Genomic DNA, 22,333 nt, shown 5'->3' with positions numbered 1-22,333 from the left:
ACCTGTAAGTACCTTTCAGCATTAATGGTGCCTTCACAGATGTGTAGGTTACCCATGCCATGGGCACTAACACACCCCCACACCATCAGAGATGCTGGCTTTTGACCTTTGTGCTGATAACAATCCAAACAGTCCTTTTCCTCTTTGGCCCGGAGGACACGACGTCCATGATTTCCAAAAACAATTTGAAATGTGGACTCGTCAGACCACAGGACACTTTTCCACTTTGCGTCAGTCCATCTCAGATGAGCTCGGGCCCAGAGAAGCCGGCGGCGTTTCTGGGTGTTGTTGATATATGGCTTTCGCTTTGCATGGCAGAGTTTTAACTTGCACTTGTAGATGGAGCGACGAACTGTGTTCACTGACAGTGGTTTTCTGAAGTGTTCCTGAGCCCATGTGGTAACATCCGTTACAGAATGATGTTGGTTTTTAATGCAGTGCTACCTGAGGGATTGAAGGTCACAGGCATTTAATTTTGGTTTTCTGCCTTGCCGCTTACTTGCAACGATTTCTCCAGATTCCCTGAATCTTTTGATGAAATTATGGACTGTAGATGATGAAATCCCTAAATTCCTTGCAATTGCATGTTGAGAAACGTTGCTCTTAAACTGTTGGACTATTTGCTCATGCAGGGAGGACTTTAAATTCTTTATGGAGGACTTCTATTAGTGAGATCCTTGCATCAAGATCGAACAGTTTATAGAATGTAACTCATGCCTGTATGGAACGAGGATGTTACTTGGTCTTCTGAGACACCGGGTGAGCTAGGTGGACGTGGTCTCTGCAGTAAGGGAGTTGGGTTTTTCATGCCTTTGTTCTTTCCTTCATTTTTGGCTTCATTTATCCATGCTGACATTGCAATGGTAGAACTGGTCGAGGAAGTCTTTCAGTGCTTCCAGCACATAAATGAATTGGCTGATTGAAGAGGTACAATAATGATTAGTTATTCCGATGTTTGCTTGGGTTTTAGTTCAGGGGCTGGAGGCCACCATTTAAATTGTTGCACTGTGTTTCACGAGAGTGTGCTAGTGCAATTCCCATGGAGAGACCCAAGTACACTCTTCTGTTTGATGAGAACTGACGTGGCATTCTTTTTTATCCCTCCTTTATAACATTTTCAGCCCTACCAATAGACTTTAATGCATATGTCAACTGACATATGAATTCATACGCTCAAAGTGAAAATGGACATTTTGCTCTGAATTCCATGTGTGTAAATTCCCAGCAGGAACAGTGAAACATTACGGCCAAGAATGTTGTATATTGTTGTACAAACATGTGCCTAAAAATGTTATAATGTTGTTACATTTGTAATAAAAAAAATGCAGACAAAAAAATGACTGTGGTCACTGAGTATCTGGGTTCAGCATTAACAGTTGCCTGATTGTCTGCACAAAATGCTGGGATTAAAGTGCACTTGCCTGGTTGGGCAGGCTGACGTTCAATCATAGAGCAGTTTTGATAGAATTGGGTTTCACAACAGAATAGAATTTGTTTTTCTTTTCGCACATAAGAACTAGGACACAATGCTGAATTAAAGTTATCTATTTTCACCTGTCTCAGTGAAAACACAGATTTACCTATTTACTTTCCATCAGTAATAATGTTTAAGGTTGACTAAACAAAGCTTCATAATATGTATGCTACATCTGCTTTCCAGGACAATAAGGGTCAATCAGGAACAGTAAAGGTTAAGTAAGTGTGTTGAAAGAAAAACACTTATTGTAACAGTAGTGAATGCATTACAGCAATACTCATTTGCAGTATCCCATGTAGTGGACCATCCCCTGAGCCACCATCCCATGTAGTGGACCAATGTCAGAACTGCTTCCAATAATAATATTTCTCAGCAATAAGGCACAGAATTCAAATGTAACAAATGTAATACCATATAAAAGTCAAAAACATCCACGTCACCTCTTGTTTCAAGGAAGTATACACATTTATCCGTCCAGCAACTTCCCTGAAAATACTGGACTAGTCATTATAATGTCAACCACTGAAAAACAAAATGTTACAACTTACCATGCAATCCTGATTGTAAAATATTACATCTCAACAACAAATATGTCATCAGTAAATAAGTTGATTTCAAGTTACCTCATTTGGGTTGTGTAACATCATGTAGTAATGACAAAAACCTTAATAGATGCAACTCAGGCCATGGTAATGCACTTATATTAAGTCGTTCTGTGACTGTAATGTGTTTATTTATTTAATCTCACTGTTATGACACATTGTGTGATATGCAGTGACTTTCTTTATTCCCTCACCCCCTTTATTTTTTGTTACATTGTGTTTTTGTGCATATCTCTGTGTTTGTGTTATACTGTGAAAAAAAACAATAAACAGTTATTAACAAAAAGAAAAAAAAGCCTCATATTTTGTATGCATACAGCCATCGTGCAACTCCTCCTTATTTCACACCCACCATGTTGAGAACCACTGGAGGTTGGTTGTGTTCTGATGGGGGAAAAATAGGGTAGTTTTGGTTAAATAGTAGACAATCAGGCACAAATGGCAGAAATAAAATGGGTCAAAACTGTCCCTCTAGCAAGCTCCTGTACAGTTGTGAGCCCTAATGAAAGGGTTATGCCTTTTTCCCATAGAGAAGAGAAGACATGTAGCGGTTTGCTTATCCAAAGTCTAAACACAGCACATTTTGTATAGCAGCCAAAAGTGGATTTGACGTGCACTGGTGCCTGGTTGCCTTGAAGCAACCAAGAGTGCAGATCTCTTATACACTAATCAGTAGCAGTAAGGTAAAGAAGACTAGGGAATTGAGGATAATCCACCTGCTGAATGCTGACTGCTGACTGTGCTAAGATTTATCAATGATGACCCATTCTGACAGTCTAGCACTTACCAGTTTTTCAGAGAGAAGGTGAGATGTAGTCCTCTAAATGGTTTAAGAAACATGGTATTCTTCTTTCAGCTTTCAGCAATTATTTGATAAGGACATGTAATATTTGTAATATTTTCTGTTAAGAAAATCAAATTTGAAATTTCCAAAAAAAAGTTGTTTGTAAGGTCAAAATATTTTTGTACCATTTTAATAGAGGTCAAAAGATTATTAGCTTCCACATAATGTCCCAATATGTTGAGTAACATATTCAACATTATTTAATTGACATACCAAAAATACACTGAGCTACATATTAAGTTGTCATAACATGCAATGTCATTTTGTCAACCCTATGACAAAGCCTAATGTCAGCAAAATCCTATGTCACTTGGCATAGATGTTATGTCAACTTAATAAAAGCAAGCTTATTGACAACTGCAGTTTATTGGAAGAAGGCTTTATGCCTGTTTATTGCTGCTGTCGGAACAAAACCTTATATAACCTTGTAGAAATATAAAAAACTTTCAATATAAGTCAGTGGAATCAGACATTATTCCAAGTAATTTTAGGTCTTTTCTTTTGGTCCATTTATCATGAAATTTACACACCATATAAAGAGAGGCATCAGGCATTTTAAAATTATGTCAAAAGCTAAAAAGCAGCAAAAAATGTAAATGAGGTTTTATTCCAACAGCAACATCATATCAAAAGTCATGATATGATGAAAGTTTTTATTAGCAGGTGAGGTTGGGAAAGTTCACCTCAAACACCCAGACCATCAGTACAGGTGCTCCACAGGGCTGTGTCCTCTCACCATTGCTCTTCTCTCTGTACACGAATGACTGTACCTCCACGGACCCCTCAGTCAAAATCTTGAAGTATGCAGATGACACTACAGTCATTGGTCTCATCCGAGATGGTGACGAGTCTGCTTACAGATGGGTGGTTGATCAGGTGGTCCTCTGTAGCAGCCACAATAACCTGGTGCTGAACACAGTGGAGATGACAGTGGACTTCAGGAGGAGCCCTCCAGCCCTGCCAGCGCTCACCATCCTGGACAGAACTGTGGTGGCAGTGAAGTCTTGCAAATTCCTGGGCACAACACTTACCAGGGACCTGAAGTGGGACAGCAACATGAGCTTCATCATCAAGAGAGCCCAGCAGAGGATCTACTTCCTGCGTCAGCTGAGGAAATTCAACCTGCCCCAGGAGCTGATGGTACGGTTCTACACAGCTATCATAGAATCTGTCATCACCACGTCTATCACAGTGTGGGGCAGCTCAGCTACCAAGCATGACCTCCACATACTGCAGCGCATCATCAGGTCTGCAGAGAGGACAATTGGGGTTGAGTTACCTACAGTGCTGGAGCTGCATGCCACCAGAACCAGGAAGCATGCAGAGAAGATCTCCACAGACCCCTCTCACCCCGTACACCACCTGTTTCAGCTCTTTCCTTCAGGCTGGCGCTCCAGCCAGATGAGGATCAGGACATCCAGGCTACAAAGGAGCTTCTTCCCACAAGCCATCACTCTCTTGAACAGTTAAAATATTACACAACAACGATATTCCAGCTTCAACTGCACTTCCAGATACACTCGTATATAGTATCACTCCATCCTCTGGAACTGCTGCTCAAAACAGTGTTTATTCTAGCATCTTTTCACCTGCCATATTACCCCACCTGTCTGACTGTCACCTCATTGATCTCTTTCTCTGCCACCATACACCCTATAAATGCTGCTGCACTCAGCACTTTAACTTTAGACTCATACATTGCACAATGTAAGGTTTACAGGTATGACTGTGTGTATGTGTGTGTGTGTGTATGTGTGTGTGTGTGTGTGTGTGTGTGTGTGTGTGTGTGTGGGTGGGTGGGTGGGTGGGTGGGTGTGTCTGAGTGAGTAGGAATACAGGTTGTTATTTTACTTTATTTTGTATTTATTTTATCTTATTCCCTATATGTGAATGTCTGTCTGATACTGTGCACTGTGAGCTGTAACCACAACCAAATTCCTCGTATGCATAGCATACATGACCAATAAAGCTTGATTCTGATTCTGATTCTGAATCTGAAAGGTTTATGTAATTGACATGTAGCCTAATGAACGTAGTCTACAGTCAAGTGTTACTGAACGGTGCTTAAAGAGGTCATTGAATTTAAAATTAGGTCATTTTGATGGTTTGCCTAGTGTCTATCAGAGCAAAGCCAAACGAAAATAAGTGAATAATTAAAGAGAAATGTCCTTACTGAAAATGGCAGAACCTGCTCAGTGTGTTTTCTGCCCTCCGCCCAATGACTTCTGCGATAGGCTCCAGCAAGCCCCACAACACAGAAAGCTAAGTGTGTGGGTTTTGGGTGTGTGTAAAAATGGCAGTGCTACTTTTCATGTTATCCTTTTCACAGATGAGGAAGAATGTGCTGTACCCACTATATCCGCATTTGTGATGACACATACATGACTGGAAAAACAAACCAGCCTTGTTTTCCCCATCAGCTTCTAAATAACATTATAAATTATATTAAAGGGGATTTTTCAACTATTCTACATAATTACATTGTCAAAATATAACCAGATTCATTTAGAGTCAGGTTCTAAACTACAAGTGCACATAGTGTATGACCTCAATTCTATTATATCTGATATTACTTTCATTTGGTATTCACGGTACATCTGCTGATCCACAAAAAGTTTTCATGACTTATTATGAGACATGATTAATATAAAGCATGAGGATCTTTAACATTTGTGAACTTTGCTGGGTGGCATTGTTGACTCTCTAACATTACTGTAGGGTCAGCATAGACATGGGGAGGCCATGATTCCACCCTGACAAGTGCTCTTTCTTAAAGCCCAGGGCAGAAAGACGCACACAAACCACTGAAATCGTTAGTCACCACCAGCCACAGGCTTTACCCTGGTAGTATCTCCACCCACACACTCATACAACCCCAATTCCAATGAAGTTGGGACGTTGTATAAAACACAAATAAAAACAGAATACAATGATTTGCAAATCCTTTTCAACCTATATTCAATTGAATACACTACAAAGACAAGATATTTAATGTTCAAACGGATAAAATTTATAGTTTTTAGCAAATATTCACTCATTTTGAATTTGATGCCTGCAACACATACCAAAGAAGTTGGGGCAGGGGTATGTTTACCACTGTGTTACATCACCTTTCCTTTTAACAACACTCAATAAGCATTTGGGAACTGAGGACACTAATTGTTGAAGCTTTGCATATGGAATTCTTTCCCATTCTTGCTTGATGTACAACTTCAGTTGTTCAAAAGTCTGGGGTCTACGTTGTTGTATTTTGCGCTTTATAATGCGCCACACATTTTCAATGGTAGAGTCTAGTACCCACATCTTACTACGTAGCCACGCTGTTGTAACACGTGCAGAATGTGGCTTGGCATTGTCTTGCTGAAATAAGCAGGGACATCCCTGAAAAAGACGTTGCTTGGATGGCAGCATATGTTGCTCCAAAACCTGTAAGTACCTTTCAGCATTAATGGTGCCTTCACAGATGTGTAGGTTACCCATGCCATGGGCACTAACACACCCCCACACCATCAGAGATGCTGGCTTTTGAACTTTGTGCTGATAACAATCCAAACAGTCCTTTTCCTCTTTGGCCCGGAGGACACGACGTCCATGATTTCCAAAAACAATTTGAAATGTGGACTCGTCAGACCACAGGACACTTTTCCACTTTGCGTCAGTCCATCTCAGATGAGCTCTGGCCCAGAGAAGCCGGCGGCGTTTCTGGGTGTTGTTGATATATGGCTTTCGCTTTGCATGGCAGAGTTTTAACTTGCACTTGTAGATGGAGCGACGAACTGTGTTCACTGACAGTGGTTTTCTGAAGTGTTCCTGAGCCCATGTGGTAACATCCGTTACAGAATGATGTTGGTTTTTAATGCAGTGCTACCTGAGGGATTGAAGGTCACAGGCATTTAATTTTGGTTTTCTGCCTTGCCGCTTACTTGCAACGATTTCTCCAGATTCCCTGAATCTTTTGATGAAATTATGGACTGTAGATGATGAAATCCCTAAATTCCTTGCAATTGCATGTTGAGAAACGTTGCTCTTAAACTGTTGGACTATTTGCTCATGCAGGGAGGACTTTATATTCTTTATGGAGGACTTCTATTAGTGAGATCCTTGCATCAAGACTGAACAGTTTATAGAATGTAACTTATGCCTGTATGGAACGAGGATGTTACTTGGTCTTCTGAGACACCGGGTGAGCTAGGTGGACGTGGTCTCTGCAGTAAGGGAGTTGGGTTTTTCATGCCTTTGTTCTTTCCTTCATTTTTGGCTTCATTTATCCGTGCTGACATTGCAATGGTAGAACTGGTCGAGGAAGTCTTTCAGTGCTTCCAGCACGTAAATGAATTGGCTGATTGAAGAGGTACAATAATGATTAGTTATTCCGATGTTTGCTTGGGTTTTAAAGGGTGAAAGGGTTATGCCTTTTTCCCATAGAGAAGAGAAGACATGTAGCGGTTTGCTTATCCAAAGTCTAAACACAGCACATTTTGTATAGCAGCCAAAAGTGGATTTGACGTGCACTGGTGCCTGGTTGCCTTGAAGCAACCAAGAGTGCAGATCTCTTATACACTAATCAGTAGCAGTAAGGTAAAGAAGACTAGGGAATTGAGGATAATCCACCTGCTGAATGCTGACTGCTGACTGTGCTAAGATTTATCAATGATGACCCATTCTGACAGTCTAGCACTTACCAGTTTTTCAGAGAGAAGGTGAGATGTAGTCCTCTAAATGGTTTAAGAAACATGGTATTCTTCTTTCAGCTTTCAGCAATTATTTGATAAGGACATGTAATATTTGTAATATTTTCTGTTAAGAAAATCAAATTTGAAATTTCCAAAAAAAAGTTGTTTGTAAGGTCAAAATATTTTTGTACCATTTTAATAGAGGTCAAAAGATTATTAGCTTCCACATAATGTCCCAATATGTTGAGTAACATATTCAACATTATTTAATTGACATACCAAAAATACACTGAGCTACATATTAAGTTGTCATAACATGCAATGTCATTTTGTCAACCCTATGACAAAGCCTAATGTCAGCAAAATCCTATGTCACTTGGCATAGATGTTATGTCAACTTAATAAAAGCAAGCTTATTGACAACTGCAGTTTATTGGAAGAAGGCTTTATGCCTGTTTATTGCTGCTGTCGGAACAAAACCTTATATAACCTTGTAGAAATATAAAAAACTTTCAATATAAGTCAGTGGAATCAGACATTATTCCAAGTAATTTTAGGTCTTTTCTTTTGGTCCATTTATCATGAAATTTACACACCATATAAAGAGAGGCATCAGGCATTTTAAAATTATGTCAAAAGCTAAAAAGCAGCAAAAAATGTAAATGAGGTTTTATTCCAACAGCAACATCATATCAAAAGTCATGATATGATGAAAGTTTTTATTAGCAGGTGAGGTTGGGAAAGTTCACCTCAAACACCCAGACCATCAGTACAGGTGCTCCACAGGGCTGTGTCCTCTCACCATTGCTCTTCTCTCTGTACACGAATGACTGTACCTCCACGGACCCCTCAGTCAAAATCTTGAAGTATGCAGATGACACTACAGTCATTGGTCTCATCCGAGATGGTGACGAGTCTGCTTACAGATGGGTGGTTGATCAGGTGGTCCTCTGTAGCAGCCACAATAACCTGGTGCTGAACACAGTGGAGATGACAGTGGACTTCAGGAGGAGCCCTCCAGCCCTGCCAGCGCTCACCATCCTGGACAGAACTGTGGTGGCAGTGAAGTCTTGCAAATTCCTGGGCACAACACTTACCAGGGACCTGAAGTGGGACAGCAACATGAGCTTCATCATCAAGAGAGCCCAGCAGAGGATCTACTTCCTGCGTCAGCTGAGGAAATTCAACCTGCCCCAGGAGCTGATGGTACGGTTCTACACAGCTATCATAGAATCTGTCATCACCACGTCTATCACAGTGTGGGGCAGCTCAGCTACCAAGCATGACCTCCACATACTGCAGCGCATCATCAGGTCTGCAGAGAGGACAATTGGGGTTGAGTTACCTACAGTGCTGGAGCTGCATGCCACCAGAACCAGGAAGCATGCAGAGAAGATCTCCACAGACCCCTCTCACCCCGGACACCACCTGTTTCAGCTCTTTCCTTCAGGCTGGCGCTCCAGCCAGATGAGGATCAGGACATCCAGGCTACAAAGGAGCTTCTTCCCACAAGCCATCACTCTCATGAACAGTTAAAATATTACACAACAACGATATTCCAGCTTCAACTGCACTTCCAGATACACTCGTATATAGTATCACTCCATCCTCTGGAACTGCTGCTCAAAACAGTGTTTATTCTAGCATCTTTTCACCTGCCATATTACCCCACCTGTCTGACTGTCACCTCATTGATCTCTTTCTCTGCCACCATACACCCTATTAATGCTGCTGCACTCAGCACTTTAACTTTAGACTCATACATTGCACAATGTAAGGTTTACAGGTATGACTGTGTGTATGTGTGTGTGTGTGTGTGTGTGTGTGTGTGTGTGTGTGTGTGTGTGTGTGTGTGTGTGTGGGTGGGTGGGTGGGTGGGTGGGTGGGTGGGTGTGTCTGAGTGAGTAGGAATACAGGTTGTTATTTTACTTTATTTTGTATTTATTTTATCTTATTCCCTATATGTGAATGTCTGTCTGATACTGTGCACTGTGAGCTGTAACCACAACCAAATTCCTCGTATGCATAGCATACATGACCAATAAAGCTTGATTCTGATTCTGATTCTGATACTGAAAGGTTTATGTAATTGACATGTAGCCTAATGAACGTAGTCTACAGTCAAGTGTTACTGAACGGTGCTTAAAGAGGTCATTGAATTTAAAATTAGGTCATTTTGGTGGTTTGCCTAGTGTCTATCAGAGCAAAGCCAAACGAAAATAAGTGAATAATTAAAGAGAAATGTCCTTACTGAAAATGGCAGAACCTGCTCAGTGTGTTTTCTGCCCTCCGCCCAATGACTTCTGCGATAGGCTCCAGCAAGCCCCACAATACAGAAAGCTAAGTGTGTGGGTTTTGGGTGTGTGTAAAAATGGCAGTGCTACTTTTCATGTTATCCTTTTCACAGATGAGGAAGAATGTGCTGTACCCACTATATCCGCATTTGTGATGACACATACATGACTGGAAAAACAAACCAGCCTTGTTTTCCCCATCAGCTTCTAAATAACATTATAAATTATATTAAAGGGGATTTTTCAACTATTCTACATAATTACATTGTCAAAATATAACCAGATTCATTTAGAGTCAGGTTCTAAACTACAAGAGCACATAGTGTATGACCTCAATTCTATTATATCTGATATTACTTTCATTTGGTATTCACGGTACATCTGCTGATCCACAAAAAGTTTTCATGACTTATTATGAGACATGATTAATATAAAGCATGAGGATCTTTAACATTTGTGAACTTTGCTGGGTGGCATTGTTGACTCTCTAACATTACTGTAGTGTCAGCATAGACATGGGGAGGCCATGATTCCACCCTGACAAGTGCTCTTTCTTAAAGCCCAGGGCAGAAAGACGCACACAAAGCACTGAAATCATGAGTCACCACCAGCCACAGGCTTTACCCTGATAGTATCTCCATCCACACAATCATACAACCCCAATTCCAATGAAGTTGGGGCGTTGTAGAAAACACAAATAAAAACAGAATACAATGATTTGCAAATCCTTTTCAACCTATATTCAATTGAATACACTACAAAGACAAGATATTTAATGTTCAAACGGATAAACTTTATAATTTTTTGCAAATATTCACTAATTTTGAATTTGATGCCTGCAACACGTTCCAAAGTTTGATTTAATTTTCATTATTTGTCTTTGCAACATATTTTGCACCTTCTAATGCTTAATATTTTGTTTGTGGATTTTATCATTTTATTTGAAACTTTTGGCAGGAACTTAACTCCTAATCACAGGTTTTTCCACAGTTGCACAATTGTGTGTTTACATCACCACAAATAGAATGTTTCCATGCGTTTTCTTCAGGTGGGTAGAGACAAATGCTTATCAAAAATGAGAAGAGGCCTTTATTGAGACCATTAAAGATCAGCGCTGAGTAATGTTTTTCAGTTAAGAGGTACTAAGTATGGATATCTAGCAAGACAGCTCATCAGCCAATGTGGCCATTTTAGACTTGAGTTTGAATGGTTGCACAAAATGAACAAAAATACAGTTCAATTTTTGATCACTATCACTTATATGTGGCTTAATTGTCAGCTACATTTTTAGGAGTTTAAGAGGCCTCATAGCATCACTATCACTACCAATTTAATGAAGGTACTGGGAGAAACAGTTGAGCAACTGTTTCTGACAACGTCATCATGTAGGACAAAAATATGAAAACGTTAAGAGCCTCAATGCTCCCTAAACCGGATGAACAACAAGTACAAGGGAACAGACAATACAACATTAACTATGCAGTGACATTTCTGTTAGTCACCCAACAAAAAAGAGAACGTAACTGTATCATAATCCATTGAAATTATATTATATATATATATATATATATATATATATATATATATAAAACTCATTTAAGGTACTCAATTGCACCTTAAAACCACTGTTGTACGTTTGAGGGTACATTTACATTGTTTGTACCTTGATGAAATTTCAGTGAACGTGGATCAGTACTGCACACAAGAGGGCAGACAAGCCCTAGCCGTCCCACAAACTCTATTGCTTGAGCCTCTCTTCACTGAAACAGATGTTGAAGAATGGCAGAGGTGATGTGAAACACAATTATTATAACACACAGACCAGGAAAGCACAGTCTGAGGGTAAAGGGACCGGGGCTCATGCCCCCTCTGGGGTCTGTTCATGTACCTGATGTCATGTACCTGATGTCAGTGATCGTAATAGAAGGGGAGAACACACTGATTAGTTGTACACTGTTTAATGTGATATAAGCTACACATCCTTAAGACTTTCATTCAGTGTACGCATAACCATGGGGCATTGCCTGGCCTGAGCTTCCGGGCCTATAGCCCTGAATAACCAGCCTTGAACAAGCCCTCATTACGTTAACATTTGTCATGAATTATTCCAGCTCCTACACATTCTCATGAGTCATGGTTTCAGTCAGGGTTGCAGTCCCCAACTCTTCAAGCTCAGAGAGAGAGAGAGAGAGAGAGAGAGATCAGAAAAAAGAGAATGAGAGACTGCAAGCGAGAGATTGAAACAGAGCAAATGTCTGAGTGCCTAAAATCTCTGTGAAACAGACAGATCTACAACACTGAGACAATAACCATTTCAACATTACTGAATATGTAAGAGTAAGATACATTCTGTCAACTCATTAAAAGAAGCATAATAATTTAAGGTTTAAAGCAGCCAGGTTACTTTAAAACTTTAAAACAAATTATTGTTTTTAAATGTAAATAAAAAACAACTCATTTGAATACCAGCTCAATCTGAGCCCAACAGACATGTAAAAAATGTTTACATTTTTTCTCAGGTCTGTTGAACTGATGAAATGCTTTAAATGAGAGTTTTAGGTGAGAAAAATTTTACTGAATGACTTTTCAGCTTCAAAAATATGTAAGAAATGCAGATGAAATGTTCCTCTGTTGGTAGGACATTAGAAAAGAAATATAATTTTATAAAATATATATATTTTTTCTCTTTCTGTTATAATGCTGTCTTTTTTTTAACAATTCTGTTTATAGGACCCAATAAACATGTCGTAAATGTGTAAATCCTTTTATTAAAACAGTTCTGGGCAACGATATCCCAAAACCATTTTTTCCGTTTTTTCAGGCCCAGGCTACAGCCCTACACATAACTGACATTCCCAGAAGTGGGATATCACCCTGTGAAGAACCAAGCCTTTTCCTTTATATCTTCTGCTGCATCAACACAATCATATACACTTTATAGACAAAAGTATTGAGACACACCTTCTTAATTATATGTTACAGGTGTTTCATCCACACTCACTGCAGGTGTCTCGATAGACAAACACCGGCAGTAGAATGGGTCGCACTGATGAGCGCAGTAAGTTCCAGTGACGGGAATTCTTAAGGCTTCAGCATACCAAGGCTTTATGGACAATTAAATGATTCCAAATTTGTAGGAACAGTTTGAGGAAGACTCTTTTCTGTTTAAGCATGACTGTGCCTCAGTGCACAAAGCAAGGTCCTTAAAGGAATGGCTGGGTGAGTTTGGTGTGGAAGAACTTGACTGGCCAGCACAAAACCCTGACCGCAACCTGATCACATTCCTCTGGGATGAACTAGAGCGGAGACTGCAAGCCAGGCCCTCTTGTCCAATATCAGTGTCTGACCTCACGAATGCTCTTCTGGGTGAATGGGTGAAAATTCCCACAGACACACTCCAAATTCCTGTACAAAGTTTCCCAGAAAAGTGGAAGCTTTTAGAGCTGGAAAGGGGGGAGCAACTCCATGTGAATGCCTATAGATTTAGAATAGTATGTCATAAAAGCTCCTGTGGATGTAATGCGTAGGTGTCTCAATACTTTTGTCCATATAGTGTAGGTCTGAGCATTTCAAGGCAGAAACTACTAGCAGCTTCACATTGAATAGGGGTGAAAAAAATCATATTACAGTATTTTGGGATTAAAAAACTATTGATCCACAGCGACTCGAGTTGATATTGATTATTTAATTATGCATGAATGCTTTTATTAGACTAGTCATTTAAGTGCATTTCTATCTTAATCCACAAGATGGCACTCATTATCTCAGGAGATGCCAAGGTTTCTGTTGGGGCAGTTATTTCTGAGAACGATCGGATAGTGCAGTGGATTACATGCTCGCTGGCGTATTTATTGATTGAGGTGAGGTGAAAGAAGTTTAAGCTTCATTAGATAAACAATATTTTCTTATGAATTAATCATCTACAGTTACAGAAATAAATGGCAGTACATCGCAATGCTTAGCATATTTCAAAGTTTTAAATATGACAACAGATTTCTACATGGCTCAAGTATTGTGATAATGTCATGTCAGGGAGAAATTCACACTTTATTCTAGTAGACAAAACTATTTATTTTGAATAATTACTTTTGATAAAGAAGTAAGCTAAATTCTACCTTTAATGTGATTTTAAACTGTTTTAACAGGAGCTTTATTAATGAAGGTTTGGCTGCAAATATTTTAATAGATACATGCTTAAAAATAAAGGTTCCTTTGTAGTTCTTTGTTTTGGACATCTGTCTTTAATTGGGATTGAACCTTTCCAGTACATAGTGATTTGTTTTAACTTTAATAAGGTTCTTCACATTCATTTGCAAAAGCAGCTTTTTAAAGAAGCATCACTTGACAGTGTTTTAGCATCGTAATGAAACGTCTATGGCTTTTCAAGAACCTTTTTTGCCAGGTTTATTTTTAAGAGAGAATCCACTAATTAACCAGGCCAAGCAAGTACTGGAGGCTCCAAAGCTTCCTTTCTTTTTTCTTTTCTCCTGTCTGTGCCATTTTGTGCAGAATCTCTCCTCACTGCCCTCCAGACAGTCCTAGTTAGGATGGTATGTAGTTCACTGGCCTCCACCAGCAGCATCAAACATCTTCTTCCTGCCTTCCATACCAGACATGGCCTCCACATTCTTACGCCAGTCTCCAACTTCAGTAGTCAGGACCTGATAACAAGGAAAAAGTATAAAACAGTAGGTTGGTGTTGAGACTTGGTACTGGAGTGGCCAGTATTAAAAAAAGAAAAATGAACTCAGAGACAGAAAACAGGACCAGTAGCTTTGACTGATTGTTATTAATATGAAAAGACGTCTTACGCTTTGGGTCAACGGTTAAATCTGTTTGTTCCTTAAAAAAGTGTGCTTAAAGTATGTTTTATTTCCTGAAGAACCATGTTTAAAAAAATATTTGCGAGTGTAAAGATCCTGTAAAACTTCCACATAATGTAAACAATTTAACAAGGGTGTGGTTAATTACATTTTCCACCAGAATGGAACTACTGCATCCATAAAGGTGGAACAGAGAATTCTGATAAGAATCTGTCAAATAAGAAGCCAGTTTCTGCTTCATGCCAATTTAAGCAAATCTTCCTAGAACCTTTACATTACATGGAGGTTCTTCAAATTTTCAAAAGGTTCTTCACACTCACACATTTCATTTCAGAAAGGGTTATCTATTCATCGAGTTGTTCTTTATGGAACGAAAAGTGGTTATTCTATGGCCTCATGCACAGAGCCCTTTTTGATTCATTAACTCTTTGTTCATTAAGACAGAAGAGCCTTTACTGAGCAGTGAAGGGGCCATAAAAATGTATGGTGCTATATATATAACATAATAAAATAAAAAATAACATAAATACAGTAAAAAGTAGGGGGAAAAAATTAAAATAATAGTTAACAACTTATGAACTGGTTAAAAGTACACAGGTTTGTTTCACGAGTTCTCCTCAAGGTCACTAGCCATTACAGAAAATCAACCATCAATACACTTGATTTAACTTAATGACGGACAGACCACCAGGTGCTAGATAATTCATACTGGCTTTCCTTGAGGAGAGGGTTGGTTAAATGAACCCAAATGAAGCCCATCACTGGACAGAGAATCACTCTTAAAAAATAAACTCATTGAAATCAAACTATGCGTTGGCGCATTCTGCAGGACGGAAGCTGTAATGATGCAGCACATACTGTAATAACTGGAGGTTTATTCAAATAGTTTGCCCCTCTCAAGACCTTAAAAGCTAAAAGGTATATGTTGTGAGTCCTTTATACCTTCTCTTGTTTGATGTCCTCCTTCTTGACTGACTTGAGGTTAGCTCGGAGGTCCATGGAGCCCTTGTGTTTGGAGCCCAGCAGAGCTCGCATCATCTCATCAGCAGACACGCGCACCTTCCGCAGAGCTGGCTTCTTAAATTTACCTCCCAGATCCTGAACTTTCAGCTTCAGCTCATGAATCTGGAATGAGAGAGAGAGATGACTACAGAGGGCAGGGTGTGAAATGATCCTGCTGTGGAACTCCAGCTGTCTACCACTGAAGAATAATATGATGATGAATATGATCATCTTATTTGTGCCTTTCGAAATAAAAGTTGCACTTCAAAGAAAATGAGTTAGACAGTAAATAAACCACCAAAAAACTGGATCAAAAAGATGTCAAGACACTAAAAGCTACACAGTGTATTTCAGGTGTGTTCAAATGTTTTGTCGACATTTGTTGTTTGTGGTGGAACTCAAATTTGCAGAAAAAAAAGTTATATTCAAGTTTTTTCTCTGTAGATGACGTGTTCACCTAGAAAAACCAGGAGTGTTCAAACTTTTGCATAGGACTTTATATCGCTGTTGTCAAATCAAAACCTTGTATCTCCAAAATAGTAACTTCATAGGAGAAGGAAAAAACAGACTTTACTTCAAATGTAAGTCAATGGATCCAGAATTTTTACCAAATCATTTTGGGTTGTTTCTTTTAGTCCATTCACCATGTAATTTACACACAATATAAAGGGTAACAGGTAGTTTTAAATTATGCCAAAAACGGAAAACAAGGTTTTCTTCCAACAACAGCGATACAGTATAAAAATGTGCTTGTTCTCTTATTGGGTGAGGATTCAGTGCAACAAACATCTTCACAGGCTAACTTTATATAAACCCTGGTTCCTATTAAAAACAGAGCCACTGAGCAGAAGTTATGAGGTCAGAGAGAAAGCCAGCTAGAAGAGAGAGGTTTCGATGTAGTCTAAAAGTCTTGTGATGTAGTTCATACTCACATCTTTATTGTTCTTGTCCACTTTCGACTCACAATCGAACCGCTCTTCATCCACAATATCAATCTTTGCATGGAGCTGCTTGCACAGATTCTGAAAGGAATGAGTAAAGCAGCAAGCATTCCATGAAGTACAACACATTATGGAAAACGCTGCAGCATTTGTACTTTCTACAGTCAAATTAGATCGGAGACGCTGTCCAAGAGCTGCTAGAGCTGTTTTTTCTGACTGAGTGAGAAGGAAAGGTTGGCGTTAAAGAGCCCATATCATGAAAAACTGTTTGATGTACTTTGCTAATATTGTTACCATTTAAAACATACTATTCATGGTCCAGTCTATGTAGTCTGTATGTGGAAACTAAGCCATGTTCGTTTGTTTTGGTGTTCTAGTCCTGCCCCTTGTTTGGTTACTCCTCCCCTAATTGTCTCCACCTGTTTTCCACGTGTCCCTTTTATCCCTGTTGTATTTAAGCCCTGTGTTTGTACCTGGTCTTTGTCTTTGTTTGATGTATTGGTTTTGTTGTTAGAACTGTTTGGTTTGTTTCGTCATGTCTGTACCTGATTCTTTACATGTTGGCTCATTGACTCGGGACCGTTATGACCCTGATTTTGGATTTGCCCTCAATAAAAGTCGCTTACCTCCGCACATGCATCCGCAACCTCGCTAAATGTTACAGTATGGTTTCTGTGATATCACAGCAACCAACACATTTACACATATTCACCTATACAGCATTATTAAGTTGACATTTAAGCTCTGCCCATTCACATTGAAGCTTGAAGTCTTTCAGCCTGGACTACTTTTTAGAAAAAAGCATGAGACAGGCCAATCAGAACAGCGCTCATTTACATATAACAGTCTTAAAGGCATAGTAACAGTAACAATCTATATAAAAAGGAGAGGGGAAAAATGTAGAACATGGGCCCTAAGGCACTAACTTTTTTTTTGTAAAACCATTTTTTCTAACAGTTTTGTATATTGTGTTATTTATACCTGTAACTCAGCCAATGAAAGCCCAGAGAGCTGTAGAGCAGGCATTTTCTCTCCCAGGTAACGCACTTTCTCCTCATCTCTTTCCAGCTTCTCCTTCTCTAGCTCCTCAATGGCTCTGTTGAGGAGCAGCATCTGATTGGACGACAGGAATGTAGGCATTAATAGAGCAATCTCTAATCTTTAAAAAACTGCAACACCGTCATTTACATTAATTATTTGTTTTTAGCCCAAATTAGAGATTTGGTTTACTCATTATTAATTAAAATATTTAAATACCCTGAAAATACCAGCTAATGTGAGATAATCTTGGGTCATAGAAGTGTGTAATAAAGCACAAAGCCATGAGAGGCTGACCGTTGCAGCAATTTGGGTCATTTGGGACTCATCCATACTCGATAAATGATGTACCATTTGGCTGTAGAGGCTAGAAATTCTAAACTTTCACATCTAGCACACTGTTTAGGAAGTACAGAGCCTTTTGGGCTTTCATCCTTCTGACTGAAACACAGACATATGAAGCATGTAATCAACTCAAATGACATTTTTAGACTTTTATACTGACATTTTATAGTTAATCATACTGTAAGTGTATGATTCAAGCCTGTGATATTAATGATGGAGTTGTTTAGGCGGTTGGCTATTTTTTACCCTGTTAGCTAGTTGACCAGCCTAATTCTATTCTGTTTAAACAAAAAAACGGGTTCTTAATTCATGAATATACTTGGTGGTCCATGCGAGCAGCATGAGAGTTTTTTTCACTGTGCTCCATTCGGTTGGTTTTAGGCGGACTTAGATGTAAGTATATTGTAGATTTTACAACAGCTTCAAATATGATTCATGGCAATCAGATTTTAGGACTGGAACTATCCATTTTATTATAAAACATTGAGCCCGTCTGCCAGGGCCATTTGAGGATTATTCAGTATGACTTAAAAAAAAGACTGAAAACTTTTCCATACAAAAGTTTTAGTAATTCTTAGCCTCTAATGAGTGAAGACTAAAACTACACTTTACAATATGGAACACATCTTGAAGTATTAGTGACTTATGATGCAACTCTTATGAGTTCTAATGCAGTAATTGTGTGCTAATAGATGTTATACTGAGTATGGCTTATTCCATAGTAAATAAACTATAGAATTGTCTAATTTGGGCTTTATTCAATAAAGAATATGACCTTAATTAACCCTAAATATACATTAGTAAATAAAGCAGGATCACTGCCTAATGTTTTATTTTATTATATTTTTTGTATTAATTAATTCATTCATTCATGTATTTGTTTATTGGCACTGAAAAAAGGGCATCATTAATATATACATAACTAAATATTTAGTTTAGGTCTACACTTCAATTACTTACCCCCATATTTACCTTAAAATACTTCATAGTTACTAAAATACATAAAAGTCACCAGCAGAGGTGGGTGGTTTAGGGCCAGAAAGTAAAATTCTCACCAGGATTTACTTCCAACTGTCAGGCAGCAGAGTTATCCACACTGTTAGAACAATATACCAGAGAGGATTTTTGTTTTCTGGACCTAACTTACCCTCTTCTGGTTACCAACTACTTTGTAATACTCATTAAGTAATATGTAAATTATTCACTTTCTTATAGTCACAATTAAAGAGTAGTAAAATTGTTTTAATGGTCATAATTAACTATGAGGACACTGAGTTCAGGACCTTAGTGGTATATGAAGAGTTTTTTTTCCATATATTTTAATGAATGAGATTTAGATTTGGCGGCACGGTGGCGTGGTGGGTAGCGCTGTCGCCTCACAGCAAGGAGAGCCTGGGTTCGATTCCCCTGCCGGGTGACCGGGGTCCTCTCTGTGTGGAGTTCTGGCATTTTCTCCCCGTGTCTGTGTGGGTTTCCTCCGGGTTCTCCGGTTTCCTCCCAGTCCAAAGACATGCAGTCAGGCCAATTGGATATGCTAAACTGCCCCTAGGTGTGAGTGACTGTCTGTGTCTGCCCTGCAATGGACTGGCGACCTGTCCAGGGTGTATCCTGCCTTTCGCCCAAAGACTGCTGGGATAGGCTCCAGCACCCTCCCACGACCCTGACAAAAGGGGATTAAGCTGCATTTTGATGAAATTTGATTTGTTTTGTGTGTGTTGACACTGTATTATGGCTAATCAAAGTCACTGCATTGTCTGCCAACCTCCACCAGCCCTCCAGCCTAGCAACTGTTGCTACCCACCATTGCCCTCAACCTTCAGTCTACCTTCAGTGTACCTAGCATGAGGACGCAGAGGTCCTCAGAAGTTTCAGAAAAGTTGTATGAGATTTAATGTGGAAGCAGAAATGAGACCACCCAATCAGCGGTCACAGTCTACAAGCTCCATAGTTGACTTATTAGCGATTAGGAGAGAAATTGGTGTAGGATGTTACCTATGATAACTGTTAACAGCATATTGATAAGCACAGTATCATTTTTTAGTTAACAGGAACATTAGACTGGGTATTTCTGGGTAACTGTGAGTACCCTGTCCTTCCTGTCACCTGCGGTTTGGTTTAAACAGACTATAATGTATCTATATTTGGTTTTACTGTAATGGGCTCCTAACTGGACTCCCAAAAAAGACAATCAAACAGCTTCAGCTGATTCAAAACGCAGCTGCCAGAGTTCTCACTAGGAGTAAAAGAAGGGAGCACATCACTCCTATCCTTAAATCCCTACACTGGATACCAGTATGTTACAGGATAGACTTTAAGGTACTATTACTGGTCTATAAATGTCTTAATGGTGCAGGACCAGTATATTTATTAGATGTGCTCCAGCAATATGAGCCGGGCAGAACTCTCAGATCATCAGGAACTGGTCAGTTAGTGCAGCCTAAGGTAAAAACTAAACACGGAGAGGCGGCATTTAGCTACTACGCTGCTTTGAAATGGAACCAGTTGACAGAGAGCATCAGAAGAGCCCCAACACTCGACACTTTTAAATCCAGAATGAAAACCTTCATGTTTGAGCCTTTAGCTCAGTTTAATCCACTTTTATCCCGTAACGGCACTCTTATGCTCATTCATTTAACTTCTTTATATCTATTGTTTTAATCATGTTTCTTATTTTTATTCTAATTTACATAAATTACATTTTTCTGTATTTTTTCATTTGTAAAGCACTTTGAATGACCATTGTGTATGAAAGGTGCTATATAAATAAACTTGCCTTGCCTTGCCTGGCCTATAATGTGTTTTTAATGTATGATTATTCAGTAATCATTGAGGACTGAGGTGTAAGAAAGAAAAAGAGCCAAGTGAAGAGAGAAAAAGAGGTAGATGAAATAAAATCTGGAGTCAGGTTAGTTTAGTAGTTTAGAACAGTAGTAGTTGTTTATGGAGTGGAAGAGTGGAAGGATGGGAAAGGGACAAATAAAAGGAAAAGGTACCTGGTATAAAAGTTCAAATATTTGGTAAAAAAAATGTGAAATTTGCAGTTGGTGTAATAAACATATTAAGCAGTTAAAAAGTTTTAAACAGTTAAAAAGTTTTTTAGTTTTAGTTTTCAAAAGTTTTGATAAAGTTTCTCAAAATTATGGCTACTGTCTCATAAATATGATTTAGTGTCTCATAATAATGAGAAAGTTTTCAACAATTATGACCTTAAGTCTCGCAAGAATGACTTACTATCTTATAGAGCTTTTGTTAAATATAAGGACAAGTTATCCTGAGTTCTGTCTATGATTATCAGGAGGTCAGCATACCTCTCCCACCCAGTCTCCCCCCTTCTCATCTCTTGATCCCTTAAATGGCCAGGGCCCACAAAGTTTTATCACACACTTCAATAACCTAGAAATAGCTCAGCCTGTTTGCACTGATGTCCTTGTAGTTACAGAATATTAAGCCTTAGTATGTAATAACAGTTGCCGTCATGCTGATTCTGCTTAAAGAAATTGAAAATTTGATTCATATTAGACAAATTCTATGTAAATGTTCTATAATGAGGGAAACAAACCTTAAGCGAGAGTTTTCGAGATGCAGAAATCTTGCATTTTGGCTGTGAAGATTAAAATGCACATTAGACAAGTGCAAAACATCTGATATTCATTGGCAACTGTTTTATTAGCTGTCAACTTGTTGTAAAAGTCCAGTATGTTGAACATGAATGAAATCATTTCTATAAATACCTTGTCAAATGCTTTTGGGTTCCCTTTTGGGCGTCCCTGGAATTACAATGCCATGACAAAGGGAAGATCCCACATGAACAATTACTGCAGAGTACTGTCCAAATATGTGTTAAACCTACAAAATTTCACTTTTATAAACAAAACAGATAAAAAAAAGACACAGTATCCAAAACAAGCTGCAAAATGATGCTCACCTGACTGCCATGGTCAAATGATGAAGCGCAGATAAGAAAAGAGACATTCATCATTGAGTAAAGTAGTTATTCAGTGTAGCATAATAAAAAATAGCATCACTTTTAATAACACAGGCCTTACAGTGGAACTAACAGAAAAGAGATACTTACATTGACATTGTGACAAACTTTATCGCATAAGAAAAGAAAAAATAAAATCTGTCATTTCAAAGGAAAACTGCACTCCAAAGTTTTATAGCCAAGCTTAAAATGGAAGAATCAGAATTCACAATCAGGACTTACCTGGCTGTTGTCTATAAGATGTGCACTGACTGAGGCCACAACAGACTGCTGAAACAATGGTAGCTTTTATGTCCTGGCTGCTGTCAG

At 38.9% G+C, this 22,333-nt stretch overlaps 1 protein-coding gene and 1 long non-coding RNA gene across 2 annotated transcripts; both read right to left on the bottom strand.

Moving 5' to 3' along the window:
- Window positions 1-2,199: 2,199 nt before the first annotated feature.
- Window positions 2,200-5,207, bottom strand: LOC119263224. The gene is made up of 3 exons (XR_005130206.1): window positions 5,097-5,207; window positions 3,607-3,961; window positions 2,200-2,463 (listed from the first exon to the last, which is right to left on the bottom strand). It is a non-coding gene; the product is annotated as an uncharacterized LOC119263224 (long non-coding RNA).
- Window positions 5,208-11,832: 6,625 nt separating this feature from the next.
- tnni1d (troponin I, skeletal, slow d) lies at window positions 11,833-22,333 on the bottom strand. The gene is made up of 9 exons (XM_017696966.1): window positions 22,247-22,333; window positions 22,115-22,131; window positions 21,965-21,968; window positions 21,771-21,806; window positions 21,599-21,640; window positions 17,638-17,769; window positions 16,648-16,737; window positions 15,656-15,838; window positions 11,833-14,551 (listed from the first exon to the last, which is right to left on the bottom strand). Exons 2-9 carry the CDS (start codon window positions 22,120-22,122, stop codon window positions 14,450-14,452), a joined length of 597 nt encoding a protein of 198 aa, XP_017552455.1. The 5' UTR covers window positions 22,123-22,131; window positions 22,247-22,333; the 3' UTR covers window positions 11,833-14,449.

This window comes from Pygocentrus nattereri, chromosome 1 (genome assembly GCF_015220715.1).
Source record: "Pygocentrus nattereri isolate fPygNat1 chromosome 1, fPygNat1.pri, whole genome shotgun sequence".
In the NCBI taxonomy this organism is placed as follows: Eukaryota; Metazoa; Chordata; class Actinopteri; order Characiformes; family Serrasalmidae; genus Pygocentrus; species Pygocentrus nattereri.
Note: the sequence above shows the minus strand (reverse complement) of the source record. Positions and strands in the feature narration are given on the sequence as shown.

What these genes read in the sequence shown, in the direction of transcription:
- tnni1d (XM_017696966.1), bottom strand. An exon ending in TGGACAAGAACAATAAAGAT is followed by an intron (nt 15,839 to 16,647) that starts GTGAGTATGAAC and finishes CTCTCATTCCAG; the next exon opens with ATTCATGAGCTGAAGCTGAA. An exon ending in AGGACATCAAACAAGAGAAG is followed by an intron (nt 14,552 to 15,655) that starts GTATAAAGGACT and finishes CCTTGTTATCAG; the next exon opens with GTCCTGACTACTGAAGTTGG.